This window comes from Oncorhynchus kisutch, linkage group LG7 (genome assembly GCF_002021735.2).
Source record: "Oncorhynchus kisutch isolate 150728-3 linkage group LG7, Okis_V2, whole genome shotgun sequence".
In the NCBI taxonomy this organism is placed as follows: Eukaryota; Metazoa; Chordata; class Actinopteri; order Salmoniformes; family Salmonidae; genus Oncorhynchus; species Oncorhynchus kisutch.
The window spans coordinates 2,930,072-2,944,215 of NC_034180.2; the positions used below are offsets into that span (position 1 = coordinate 2,930,072).

Sequence of the window (14,144 nt, forward strand, 5' to 3'; positions counted from 1 at the left end):
CCCCCCCCTTACACCTCCCCCCACATACTGCTGCCTGCATGGGGTCCCCGTCCCAGAGCTGCACCACCTGACCTTCTCGGTAATTGACCCAAAATATTGATGCAATGGCACAAGTCTGATTGTGATTTATTAAAAGCTTGGGCCCGGCTCCCAGGCCCGGTGCCAGCGGCTCCCTGCTCCCAGCCTGGCCCATCGGCAGCCATTAGGAAAACCATCAATACTGTAGCACCACAATAACACAATGAAAGGCACAGTAATGGGGAAGGGAGAGTCTCTCTGGGCTGCGGAGGTGCATAGCAAATAGCTTGGCCTTGTTGTGTGAGTACACACACACACAGAGAGAGAGAGAGACAGAGAGAGAGACAGAGAGACGGAGAGAGAAAGACAGAGAGGGAAAGACAGAGAGCGAGAGAGCGAGAGAGCGAGAGAGCGAAAGAGAGAGAGGAGAGAGAGAGAGGAGAGAGAGAGAGAGAGCGAGAGAGAAGAGTGTGTATATTTAATATTGCCTCTCCATAACATCACTGGGCTTGCTAAGATCAAAGCATAGAGAAGGAGGGGATAGAGAAGGAGAGAAAGAAGAGAAGGAGAGAGAAAGATAGGGAGAGAAAGAAAGATACAATGCAAAAGATGCAAAAATCTAAGAGACCAGAGAATAAAATCAAAAAAAATGTGGGGAAAGGAGAGAGAGAGAGAGAGACCCCCTGAGCCCCTGGTGTAAGAGAAACCGCAAACTGAGCTTACACACAGACGAGTCTCAGGAGAGTCAATTCAGACTAACAAGAGGGAACCAACTGACCAACAGCAGGCTGACTCTCCAACCATTATATACTGTACCCAACCTGCCAGCACACAAACAGCACAGGCCATCATTAGGGAATACCCCCATTGACCTCTAACTGGCCTGTTTTGTTGAAACCAACATTGAGCTTTCTAAGCTTTTCTATAGTTTTAATGGCTGGAGGGTTTATTTAAAATCTCTTTCATCTCTGTCCAAAGTCAGTGTATCATGCATCCCATACCTCTGCGTTTGCACCGGTGTGGACCTAACTAAACCACTAACTCCCAGGAGGGAGGCTGGGAGATGATGAGAATACAGTCATTACAGTGGTCTTAATGGATGCTCTGGCTCATTTAAAAGTCAGGTGTATCCTATTTTTGTACCATTACCAATACCAATGCTCAATGTTCTTATTATGTGAATTTTGGGCAGGAAGTTTGGACACTGGGGGAAAAAACAGCCAAATCAGACCATTTCCCCAATACATTGCTTCATCTGAATTGGTATGTTTGTATGGAGATTGGAACAGAGTCGCAGTACTTTAGACTGAACATGTGATGGTGCTGAGTGGAACCTGATGAAGGTGTAACTAGACTGAAGACCAAAAACGGATCATGTGATTAGTTGAATGAGGTGTGTTGGGCGGGAACGAAAGCCCGCGCCCCCAATAGAGCTCCAGGACCAGAGTTGGAGAACCCCTGCTCTAGATTGTAGATGTAGAACCACGTAGACCTTTACCTGAAGGCAGAGCTTCCCCAGGCACCGTGTTTGTCTGTCAGGATGTTGACGATCTTCTGGATGAGCTGGGTGGCTGTCACGTGGTCGCGGTACTTGGCCGCTCGGATCAGGTGGTCGCACATCTTCTCCTCATCACGCTTCTCAGCCGAGTACTGGGCACAGTGGGACTGGGGGTCAAAGACAAAATGTGACAACAGGTCAACTTCTCTGTCAAAAACACAATGACGTAAGCGTCATTACAAATGAATTGTATGTGCAGTGCTCAATAAAACCTCCTTTATAGTACACTTAAAGAGAAATCCAGGAGGTATGTATTCTGAACAGAAAACTGGCGTACACATAGTATGCAACTTCATATTGTATGTATGGAACTAGCATGTATTCTGGGGAAAATGGTATAGGCTACTACAGACCATGTAAAACGACATAATATACAAGGCTCTAGCAGCTGTGTGTGTGTAGAAATGCTACCTTGAGTAAAACCAAATCAAAATCTGGGGTCATTTTCTGGCCCTTATGTCACGTTGATTAATAACAGCGGACATTATAGTTACTAATGCCTCCAGGGCTCCGAATCACAAAACAGAGTTTCATTTTTCTCTGTCTGAATGGGTTATCAGAAATGGAATTTGAACTCAGAGTAGATGGTATCTACAATACCACCTATACCGAGGGGAAAAAACAGCCAGACTTGAAATGTTCCATTTGATAAACTGAGCAAAATATAAAGCCACGTACAGTTAAATATACAGTTAAACTGTAAAATAAAGTAACTTATAAAACTGACTGGAAACTTTTGAGTACACTGCATATTTCTAACAGCCGTTAGCCACGTAGTGTAGAAATACAAGCCACAAAGAAATGAGGAATACACGCTACTATCATGTACAGTACCTCAGGCAAAAGTCCCAGCCATATTACTGCGGTTTCAGTGCATCCATCCATACAGCATCAAAACCAGCAACTCTTAATCCAATTCCCAATGCTCAAATGAAATGAACCTAAAAGGCAGCCCATTGGTGGAGAACACACACATACATCCCCAGCTCTACAAATACAACCTGCCTCACCAGTTACCTTAGCAACCAGTAAACACGCTAAAGTGCTTGATAATGATTGGTCCTCCTCTCCAATTGGAACGGTGACTTCTCATACCTGACAGGAAATCTATAGGTCTGGATCACATTCCGGAAGGCTATTCTGGAGGGGCTATTGGGCCCTAATTATCAATCTACGTCTCTTTGTGGGGCATTAGAGTGGTCCTTAACCTTAAAGCATGATGGCCCAACATGTGCGTGTGTGTGTGTGAGAGCGTGTGTGTGTGTATGTGCACGCTCGTGTGTGTGTGTGTGTGTTGAAAGGAAGAAGAGCAGTAAAGGGAGGACAGGGAGAGGGAACGGTGCTGAATGTGTGAAACGTATGTTATCCCCCTGGAACAGACGACCGCGCGTCTGTACCTTACGACGGGACAGAACCAGAAACGTTCTTTCCAGCCTGTCTTCACGTGTGACTTCTGTGTCACTAATCAGCAGTGCTCCAGCTCAAACACATCATCGTAAACACGCTGATCATTCACCGCAGACCCAAACACCTAGTCCCCCATAGTGACGAGTGCTTTTCTTACGGGCCCGGCGGCGAGGGGAAGTCGTTTCACAGAGCGACTCCCCTCTGAAATAACAAGCAAACAGCTGAACACATAACAGGCCCATTAATACTAGGCCTCCATTTCGGGGTAAAACGATGTGGAAAAGACATGTCAGAGTGTAGAGTCTGGGGGTCGTTCCACTGCTCTGAAATAGTCATACATAGAGGATATTAGACTACTAGGGTCTTGTTGGTTCTTACATACTCAGCCTGCTAGCTCTAGATGACTACATAATAACCTACCTCCATCCTCTACTCTTCCAATCGGCTGACAGAACAAAGGGCACTGAGTGAGTCAGGGAACACTTTTCAGTAAAATAGCATGAACGGCCTAGTGCCATTAGAAACCAGAGGAGGCCCCCTTTACCTCAGTGGAAAGGGCACATGAAGAGTCTATCCTGATACTGACTGAGAGAAACGGATCATCAGGATCAATGTCTAGTCTACCTGGTAGCCAGATTCAGACATCAGGATCAATGTCTAGTCTACCTGGTAGCCAGATTCAGACATCAGGATCAATGTCTAGTCTACCTGGTAGCCAGATTCAGACATCAGGATCAATGTCTAGTCTACCTGGTAGCCAGATTCAAACATCAGGATCAATGTCTAGTCTACCTGGTAGTCAGATTCAAACATCAGGATCAATGTCTAGTCTGCCTGGTAGCCAGATTCAAACATCAGGATCAATGTCTAGTCTACCTGGTAGCCAGATTCAAACATCAGGATCAATGTCTAGTCTACCTGGTAGCCAGATTCAGACATCAGGATCAATGTCTAGTCTACCTGGTAGCCAGATTCAAACATCAGGATCAATGTCTAGTCTGCCTGGTAGCCAGATTCAAACATCAGGATCAATGTCTAGTCTACCTGGTAGCCAGATTCAAACATCAGGATCAATGTCTAGTCTACCTGGTAGCCAGATTCAGACATCAGGATCAATGTCTAGTCTACCTGGTAGCCAGATTCAAACATCAGGATCAATGTCTAGTCTGCCTGGTAGCCAGATTCAAACATCAGGATCAATGTCTAGTCTACCTGGTAGCCAGATTCAAACATCAGGATCAATGTCTAGTCTACCTGGTCAGATTCAAACGAGGAAGTCAGATGAGGAAGTCAGAGGTAAAAGGCACAAGACAGGCTTTTGGAGAGCGACCGAGCAGGTGAGGAAGCTGTGTGTGTGTGTGTGTGTGAGGACGGCGTGACGTGAGACCTTATGACTTGAGACAGTGTAATCATGGGCAGCACCTTACATTACATGAGCTGGCTGACAGGGTCGGAGGGTGACGGGCGCTGGCGTCTACTCTGGTGGAAAAAGGTGCCCGGAGAAGACAGACTGATAATGGGTTGGCATTAATCGAGGAAATTACATTGAGATGTGTCTCGGACAATTCACGCAAACCTCAAGTCAATAACCAGAGAAACGTCTGTGTGATTTAGAAAGGAAACAGGCCTAACCACTGGCTAAATTACACTAGGATAATGATATGAGAAGACAACATGAAAAATCACACACACACACAAGGGTCAGGCATTCCAGCACATCTCACAGATACAAATCCACTGACTCAACTGCATGAGTGCAATTCAAAAGGCCAGAACATATGGCATAGGTTTCTGCGTGTAGAATAATACGCTGTCAACCCCCCTCTAAATGCTGTAGTTGTTGTCACGCTCTCCCATCAGGGCCTGAGGGGTTCACCAGTATAATGAGGGTGTGAGTGGGGATACAGGCCTCATTACCAGATATAAAGCCTGTGTTTATCACTTACAGTGAGTGACAGAGCCAAGGACCTTGAAATGTTTCTGTGCCACACTGTCTCAGCCTTCAAGGCGTTCGTTTCATGACATCACAAAGCGCTCAAGGTTCTGCAGGAGAAACGGGCGACGACACACACACACAACAGTGGGATCTTATTAAAGCAATGCTTGATGTGTACTCTCTGCCTTGACATTGTGTGGTGCAGTAGAGAAGCCAGCTAGAGACACACAGAGGGGTCGGCTATCGCCTCGTTGTCTCGCTCTCCTCTTCCAATTTTCTCACGTCCGCCGACAAGCCGCCCCCAGAGGGTCTCATTTAAAGTGGGGAAACTGTCCGCCCAGGGTGCGTGTCCTTGTCGTGTTCTGAGAGGGAAAGCAAATATTCCTAGGAATAAGGAATTCCTTACAGAATGATGGGAGGAGGGGTTACTAGACAAAAGAGAGATGCTGAAACAATTGGTTTCTGAAGAAGATTCCCCCTCGCACTTGATCTCTTGCCCTCAAGTTTAAAACGGCCACATAAAACACCATCAGGTTAACTCAGACAAAGAGTTGGGGGGGGGGGGGCGTAGAAAGAACAAGGAGAAAAATGAAGGCTTAAAAGTACAACGGCGAACAAAAGTCATCGAATGTCGACGTCTGACAGCCGCTTCAATTCTGAAATGATGCCCTGTCAACGCCGCACTCGCAGAGTATTGATTTTTCCTGCTGAGGAAAAAATAATCTCATCCAGCCAAACAGATCCCAGAGGCATGCATCGTCCCGATAGTGGCCATCAAGGTTAACGCAGGCGCAACACTTATCAAAGTATCTCTCTCATCCCTCTCTCCTGTCCCTCGCCTGTGGCTGCTGTGGGTTTTTAATGGACTGGTCACAATGCCTAGTTGGCAGGACTCTTCATCTCTCCTCCCAGCGGCATCCTCTCCTCTCTTTCACTCTCTCGCTTTCCTTGTTCCCTCTCCCATTCTCCCCCCCCCCTTCCCTCCCTGCTCAAACCAGCAGCTGTGTCAAGCCCCGCTCCAATCAGTAGCTACCATTAGTCTAAGCTGGGCTGAAGGTTCCATCCACTCTGACTCCAGAAGCACTCCAAGGTCGCGCCAGCACGTGACGAATCACACCTGTTAACTGTCCTCTCCGGGGTGAAAAATAGTCAAATGAAGGCAGAGGCGCTGCAGATGAAAAATAATCCACTTCTTCTGGAACGCTGGCTAGCGCTCGGCTAGTTGTCTGGATGCAGAGTAATGATTCCAAACAGAAGAGATAACAATAGGAACACACCAAGGACATACCCTTTCTTCTTTTAGTGATGTACATTAAACACATTTAACTCCACATCAGGATTGTGTCTGCCTTAAAAATGCATTCAATTGCACTTGAGAATCTGCTTATTCCACATATTTAATTTGAAGAATACACAGCCTTATTCAATACTATACAACATAATTATCCTTTCCAAGAATTCCTCTCCAACTCCTCAGTAAAATGAAATCAATAAAATGATGTCCCTCTATGGAAAACAAAGATGGTAGGCAAGGCAAGAGCCCTACTCCAGAGACTAAAGTGTCAGTTTGCATGTAGTAAAGGGGACTAGGGAGTCGGGAGGAGGTGCTCGCATATGTGCTATTCACAGCTCTGGGTCAGCTGGGCAAAGATAATGATGTGAGGAGCGGTGCAAGAGGCATCACCTAGGGACTTAATTACACACAGAGAAGAGCCAGACACTGGGATACTAGTCTCTCTCCCCCTCTCCCGAGTAAGTACTCTCTCTCTCCCGGGTAAGTTCTCTCTCTCTGAGGGTAGAGGTAGACAAGAGATATAGAATACTGCTTGGTAAGTACTCTCTCTCTCTGAGGGTAGAGGTAGACAGAGATATAGAATACTGCAGGGTAAGTACTCTCTGAGGGTAGAGGTAGACAGATACAGAATACTGCTGGGTAAGTACTCTCTCTCTCTCTCTCTCTGAGGGTAGAGGTAGACAAGATATATAGAATACTGCTGGGTAAGTATTAGAGGTCGACCGATTAATTGTAATCGGCCTTTTTGGACACCGATTATGGCCGATTACATTGCACTCCACGAGGAGACTGTGTGGCAGGCTGACTACCTGTTACGCAAATGCAGTAAGCCAAGGTAAGGTGCTAGCTAGCATTAAACTCATCTTATAACAAACAATCAATCTTAACATAATCACAAGTTAACTACACATGGTTGATGATATTACTAGTTTATCTAGCGTGTCCTGCGTTGCATATAATCGATGCGGTGCCTGTTAATTTGTCATTGAATCACAGCCTACTTCGCCAAACGGGTGATTTAAGCACTGTCGCTGCACCAATGTGTACTTAACCATAGATATCAATGCCTTCCTTAAAATCAATACAGGTAGGCAGAGATTTAGAATACTGCTGGGTAAGTTGAATCTACTTGCTTTATCCTGTCATAATATACGAATCAAACTACTGAATCCCAAACGAATCCCACTAATAACAGCTAACAAGCCTCCCCGGCATTACCCAGAGGGTCTCTCCAGCGCCATAGTAAGATGGCTGTTCTCCCAGCTCTATAGCTGTCATCTGTAAATCACCGCTGTGACTACCTTATGACAGGTGACGACTGTCGGTCAGAGCGGTGAGTGTTGTGTGTTGATACGTTGTAAACAATGTGTCAGATGGTGGCACCTGACGCCTGTCGGGCTACAGCCAGAGTGGTGACCTGCAGGGGGCTCTTCTAGAAGGTATGGGAGATTGGGGTCACGACCTATCCTCTGACATTGAAACAGTTTGTTGTGGAATTCTCTCACACTGAAGCAGATGGTATATAGACCTATGAAGATAACCACATTTGGTCCAAGCACCCTATAAAGGGCAGTGTTTGTTCTTGACCAGAACGGAGATTTTTTCCTTTACAGCAGGTTACATTATAGTACTGAAACATAGGCTGTTGGCTTTGTTTTTTGTGTTATATATAGTGAAAATGTTTAACCGTCAGGTTAATTTTGTTTCACTTCAAAATGTAAATTGTGTCGCCCTCCGTTCCATGGCGTTTCAAACGTTAAGAGGGCAGTCAATTCTGTGTGTGTGTCCTGTCCATGGCTGTGATCTGTGAGGAAGAGTAAGCTCAGTGCACTGTGTGGAGGCGTTGTGCTAACGACGCTGTCGTGATGGAATATAATGAGCATCAGCTCAATGTTAATGTCATTAACTCTGAGGCGAGAGGAGAAGAGAGGGATCGCCTTACAAGCCAGACAGAGGGGGACAATGACGCTAAGTCGCTAATTACGGCGATATCGCTAGCTGGATCTCCCGGCTTTTATAGCATCTAGAGAGAGAGTCAATTCAATTAGTCGTATATTACAGCGGCTGGGGGAAGAATCAACGACTGGGTATTGGTGGGGGGGGGGGAGAAAGTCAGAGAGAGAAAGAAGGAGAGTCGGATAAAAGAAAAGACCTGGGTCTTCCTCACTCTTAAAGATCCAACCGTGGGGTATAAAAAAAAGAAAGAGTGAGATAAAATAAATGATCTGGGTCTTCCGTATCTCTGACCTCCTCTGCTCTCGTGGCCCCGCAACCCACCACATTTCATCCTTAATGAAAGGATGCTGTAAAAAAAAAAACTCTCTCTCATCGTAGTAGGAGGGCCGTAGCCATGCGATCTGCAGATCTCTTCCACGTTAAGGATCCCATTAGATAGAGAACACTAAAAGGTAATTGGATTTCCCTCTCCAGTTATCTTCATCTCTGTCACCCTCAACCCGCAATAATAACTTACACTCCAGGCCAAAGATAACTCAATTCAGAGAGAGAGAGAGAGAGAGAGAAAAAGAGAGAGAGAGAAAGAGAGAGAGAGAAAGAGAGAGAAAAAGAGGGATGAGGGGGAGAGAGAGACAGAGAGAAAGAAAGAGAGGGATGGGGGGGGGGGGGAGAGAGAGAGAGCATATGTTACGAGTCTCCAAAGCAAAGGGTGTCTAAATCACGCGGCTCCTCTATCACACCCTTCCCGTGGATATGAACTCTGACAGGGAGCAAACATAAATTTGTTTTTATCTATTGAATAATTCACTTTCGTGGTGGCTGCCGTTTCCTTCACGGTCCGTGTCTGTAGTGGTAGAGAGCCAAAGGACCTCGTCCCAGACCCCTGCCAGGGTGGAGAAGGACTACTCTGTTCCCCAAGTGATAGTCAACAGGAAACAACACCAAAAATGCAATTCATTTCAGCTGGAAGATTCTTTAAAACAGTGAAGGGTGTCAGGGCACAACCAAATCGCCGACTTTATGCGCTCGGCCACCCCAACATGTTTCTATTTCTGTCCTCCAACAGTAAACCTGAGAAGCAGGTGAACAAACACTGATTTAAAATAAAAAATAAAATTGAAGACCGAGAGGAAAACTGTTTTCCCCTGGGGCATGTTTCATTGAGGCTGTTATTTTTATGGTGGCGGTGCAAAATGAAACCATGAAACCGATGGCTCGAGGAGGGCTCAAGCCAGAGCCGGAATGGAGGAAAATCAATACGGCAATATCACTGGTTGCACTTATCAGGGCCTCACTTCTTCCAGAGGTCACAGAGGAGCGGCTACATTTAAGTGGGGAATTCAATTGTGAAACATAGATTTGGCCCTAGCTATGGTGGGTATCTGATTAAAGTTGATTGGCTATACTGTAGGGGGTGAGGGGAGAGAACAGAGAGAGAATACTAAACAACAGTCTTTAACAAAGAGAGTTAACAGTTGGCTACGGTGGTTCGTGGGTATCTGATTACAGTTGATTGGGCTGAGAGGAAGGATGGTGTGGTTGGACACAAATACAACAAAGAGTTCTAACACTTTGTGCGATATGTGGGTTGCGTAGTGAAATAGGTCCCTGCACACAGTGCTTGGGACAGAGAATTCCAATCCAATGGCTTTCACATAAGAAACAAAACAAGACAAAACAGTTGTGGTACACATGTACCCAATACTACATCTATTAGGGGTTAATGAGTGGAACACAAATACTATCTCCCTAACAGAATAGAATGAGATTTCAGCCTGTTAAAACGTATTCTTTCTCCACCGCTGTGGTTTTACTGGAGACAACCGGGGACTGTAGCTACTAAATAATACAGGAACAGGAAACAATGATGTCCTTGGCTGTCTTTGAGGCTCGTCAGACACATCCTCATTCTGTAACTCAACGGTACTGTCAAAGACTACCACACACACACACACACACACACAAAACAACTATACTGGGCCTGCTTGGAAGACGATGGAGAGAAAACGGAGACACTAACTAGGCCCTCTTGTAGGACGATGTGGGAAAAATAGGTCCAATGTAACGACACAATGTGTTCCTTTTGCTTTCCTTACAGTATATCAGAGTAGGATCCAGTCGAAGGATGTTTCCTCCTGTAGGACTCCTCAGTGCCAGAGGGAGACAGATGATAGGATGAGAGGGACTAGTGATGCAGACAGGAACATCACCACCACTATGTGGGCCAATTAGATAGAATTGGAGAGCTGGGGACAGCCCATGGTGTGTGTGTGTGTGTGTGTGCGTTTCCATCGGTGCAGACATATCCTGGCCCTCACTCGGCTGAGAGAACATAACATGGCCTAATCATGGTGAGTTTGAGGGAGGAAATGGGGAGTGATGGGGACACGGACTCAGACACCACTCCTGTTCATAACCTCAGGGCAGAGTGAGGTAGAGGCTAGTTTGTGAGCCCTGTGCTGTGTTCTTATGGAACTGCCAACTGTCTGTGCTGTGCCTCAGGCCCCTCCTCCTCTCCACACCTCTATCTTGCTGTTGTTCACACAGCTGTCTGACACACACACACACACACACACACACACACACACACACACACACACACACACACACACACACACACACACACACACACACACACACACACACACTCGCCCTGTGTGTGGAGTGTTAGCCTCGCCAAATAGGCTGTGTGTGTCAAGCGTCAGAAATCTACATAAACACCCGGGTCTGCCTGCCCCGCAATAACGATGATTGGACGACTGGTCGAGTCAGAACACACCTCCCGAGGAAATGATTGACAGGGTGAGGCCGGTGGGTGGAAAGGAGGTGGACAGTGTGTACTGCTGTTGCCAGTCAGATAGATATGCCGACTCTACTAGGGTATGCATCCCAAATCACACCATATTCCCTCTATGGGCCCTGGTTAAAAGTAATGCACTAAATAGGGAATAGGGTGCTATTTGGGACACAAGCTAGAAGAACATGGGAGCAAACATTCAAACGAACCGAGGCAACCAACCAATCTGAGGCAAACCATCGACATGCTTTCCTTTCCACCCCCTCAACAATTTGCTTTAAACAGTCATGAGGGCTTTTTTTCATTCTGTAGGAGAGACCCTGCCTTGAACCTTAAAGAAAGCATAACATTTTACAACTACGGTAAGGGGTCGAGTGAGGGTGGAGGGACGGGGGTTGAGACAGTCGGCCCTTCAGACCAGCAGTTCTGTGGGCTGTCTGCAGGTTTAAGTACTGCCAGGGTCTTGAGAAAGGAGGGGGGAATGAAGGGAGTGATGGAGAGGGAGGGGAGGATGCTGTATTCCTGTCACTGTGGAAATACTCCCCCAGCGGGACTATAACAGACAGGCTCTCAGCAGGGCAGGAAATGATTCAGAGAGATCAGGACGGAGACAGAGGAGAGAGGGATGAAGGAGGAGGGTGGAGGTTGGTGCTAGGCTGGGAGGTTGGCGCTAGGCCGGGAGGTATGGGGATAAATTAACATGGAGGCTGTTTGGCTAGGATGCCGTGCCAAACGTAAACTACAGCCGGCCACTCCAGTGTAAGATGCTATTATACGTGTTGGCGCTAGGCTGGGAGGTTGGCGCTAGGCTGGGAGGTTGGCGCTAGGCTGGGAGGTTGGCGCTAGGCCGGGAGGTACAGGGATAAATTAACATGGAGGCTGTTTGGCTAGGATGCCGTGCCAAACGTAAACTACAGCCGGCCACTCCAGTGTAAGATGTTATTATACGTGTTGGCGCTAGGCTGGGAGGTTGGCGCTAGGCTGGGAGGTTGGCGCTAGGCTGGGAGGTTGGCGCTAGGCCGGGAGGTACAGGGATAAATTAACATGGAGGCTGTTTGGCTAGGATGCCGTGCCAAACGTAAACTACAGCCGGCCACTCCAGTGTAAGATGTTATTATACGTGTTGGCGCTAGGCCGGGAGGTTGGCGCTAGGCTGGGAGGTTGGCGCTAGGCCGGGAGGTTGGCACTAGGCTGGGAGGTTGGCGCTAGGCCGGGAGGTTGGCGCTAGGCCGGGAGGTACAGGGATAAATTAACATGGAGGCTGTTTGGCTAGGATGCCGTGCCAAACTTAAACTACAGCCGGCCACTCCAGTGTAAGATGTTATTATACGTGTTGGGCTTGTCTTTGAAAAGACAACATATGTTCTCTAAGTTGCTATGACAGGTCTGTAATGACTTGACAGACCGTCGTGTGTGTGTGTGTGTGTGTGTGTGTGTGTGTGTGTGTGTGTGTGTGTGTGTGTGTATATAGAGGACTTTATACCCCCTCACTGGGTGTTACATTCTGAGTTGTTTTTGTTCAATATGGCCAGACAGAACATGAAAATATTTAACTATCAACCTATCCTATCAACCTCAGCTTAATGGGATCGCTTAAAGCTATGAATATACTAAAATAACTCCTGCTGCTCTCACAAAAAGACATGGAAAGGATAAATAAATGAGGACTATGTTTCTGTTCCAAGATACGAGGGTCATGAAAGGGGTTGGAAGTTATCGGTTCATTGTTAAGTTTTTCTCTTCAAGTCATTCTCCCTCAAGCTAAAATCAGGACTCCATTTTGGATTGAATGGATTTTCCAGTTTGCTGGCTACCTGCACCAGCCTGGATAATTTCAAATTTCTATATTATGTCAGGAGCCATTTTGGATCAAGTATGTTCTCTTGTTTACCAGCTGCCTGGTCTATTCTCCTCAATCATTCACCCGAGCTTAAATCTAGACTCCATTTTGGATTTAATGTGCTAGTTTCATGTTAGCCAGTTTCCTGGCCCAGACTGTATTTTACCTCAAACTCAGCGTGTTTGTGGATGTCCTCGGCTCGCTGTCGGCTCAGGATGAACTCAGCCTCATTGGCCACCCGCACCAGGTGGTCCTTCATGGTGTGGCTCAGTAGCCTGAGAGAGAGGAAAGACAGAGGAAGGACAATAAAACTGGTGGAAGACATACAAAAAATATTATTATTTAGTAAGTGGTCAAACAAAGTTAATTCATTGACTAATAGGTGATAACCTGATTGAACAGGTTTCAACCTTTCATACATCATAAAAACTGCACAAACAAGCTCTCACAATGTGCTACAATATGAGTGCTGCAGTCCCTGAACATGGAAGACCTCCACTTTAATAAAACTACAACATCCATAAAATGGAAGACCTCCCCTTTAATAACCATACAACATCCATAAAATGGAAGACCTCCCCTTTCATAACTGTATAACATCCATTAAATGGAAGACCTCCCCTTTAATAACTGTATAACATCCATAAAATGGAAGACCTCCCCTTTACCGTATAACATCCATAAAATGGAAGACCTCCCCTTTACCGTATAACATCCATAAAATGGAAGACCTCCCCTTTACCGTATAACATCCATAAAATGGAAGACCTCCCCTTTACCGTATAACATCCATAAAATGGAAGACCTCCCCATTTACCGTATAACATCCATAAAATTGATGACCTCCCCTTTAATAACCCTATAACATACATCAAATTGAAGACCTCCCCTTTAACATACATAAAAAGAGGAAAATTAAGCATGCAAAATGAGCAGGAAATGTGATTAGGACAAGACACACACACAAAATCCTTTTAACAGGGACCTTACATGCGCTAATTGATTTGATAATGATATGCATCTGACACAGGGGGAACCTTTGCTCCTGTTACTACATATGTAGCCCTTCCTCTTATCTAAGCTAATAAAACATTAATGTGTGTGTGTGCGTCTGTGTGTGCGTGTATAGGGGCCAGAGAGGCCACTCACTGGCCCCAGAGGTCAGGCCTGTGCAAAGTGGAACAATAACAGGCTAGGGGCCGGGCCTGGGGCCTGTAACCCAAGCCTGCTGTTTCAGAGCAGGGCAGCAGGGGAGCGGAGGTGCCTGGGTCTCGGTAGCCTCTCCAACCCCCGGCCCCTGGCCCAGCCATCAATAACCTCAACACTCTCTTTATGACG

At 46.4% G+C, this 14,144-nt stretch overlaps 1 protein-coding gene across 6 annotated transcripts in view; it reads right to left on the reverse strand.

Annotated features, from left to right (window-relative positions):
* lrba (LPS responsive beige-like anchor protein) overlaps positions 1-14,144 on the reverse strand; it is a 343,066-nt gene that overhangs the window by 194,047 nt on the left and 134,875 nt on the right. For all 6 annotated transcript variants that reach the window (XM_031828372.1, XM_031828375.1, XM_031828374.1 and 3 more), the window contains 2 exons: positions 12,973-13,081; positions 1,517-1,683 (listed from right to left, as the gene is read on the reverse strand). In XM_031828372.1, the coding sequence (XP_031684232.1) occupies positions 1,517-1,683; positions 12,973-13,081 (276 nt within the window). The remainder of the gene's footprint in view (positions 1-1,516; positions 1,684-12,972; positions 13,082-14,144) is intronic.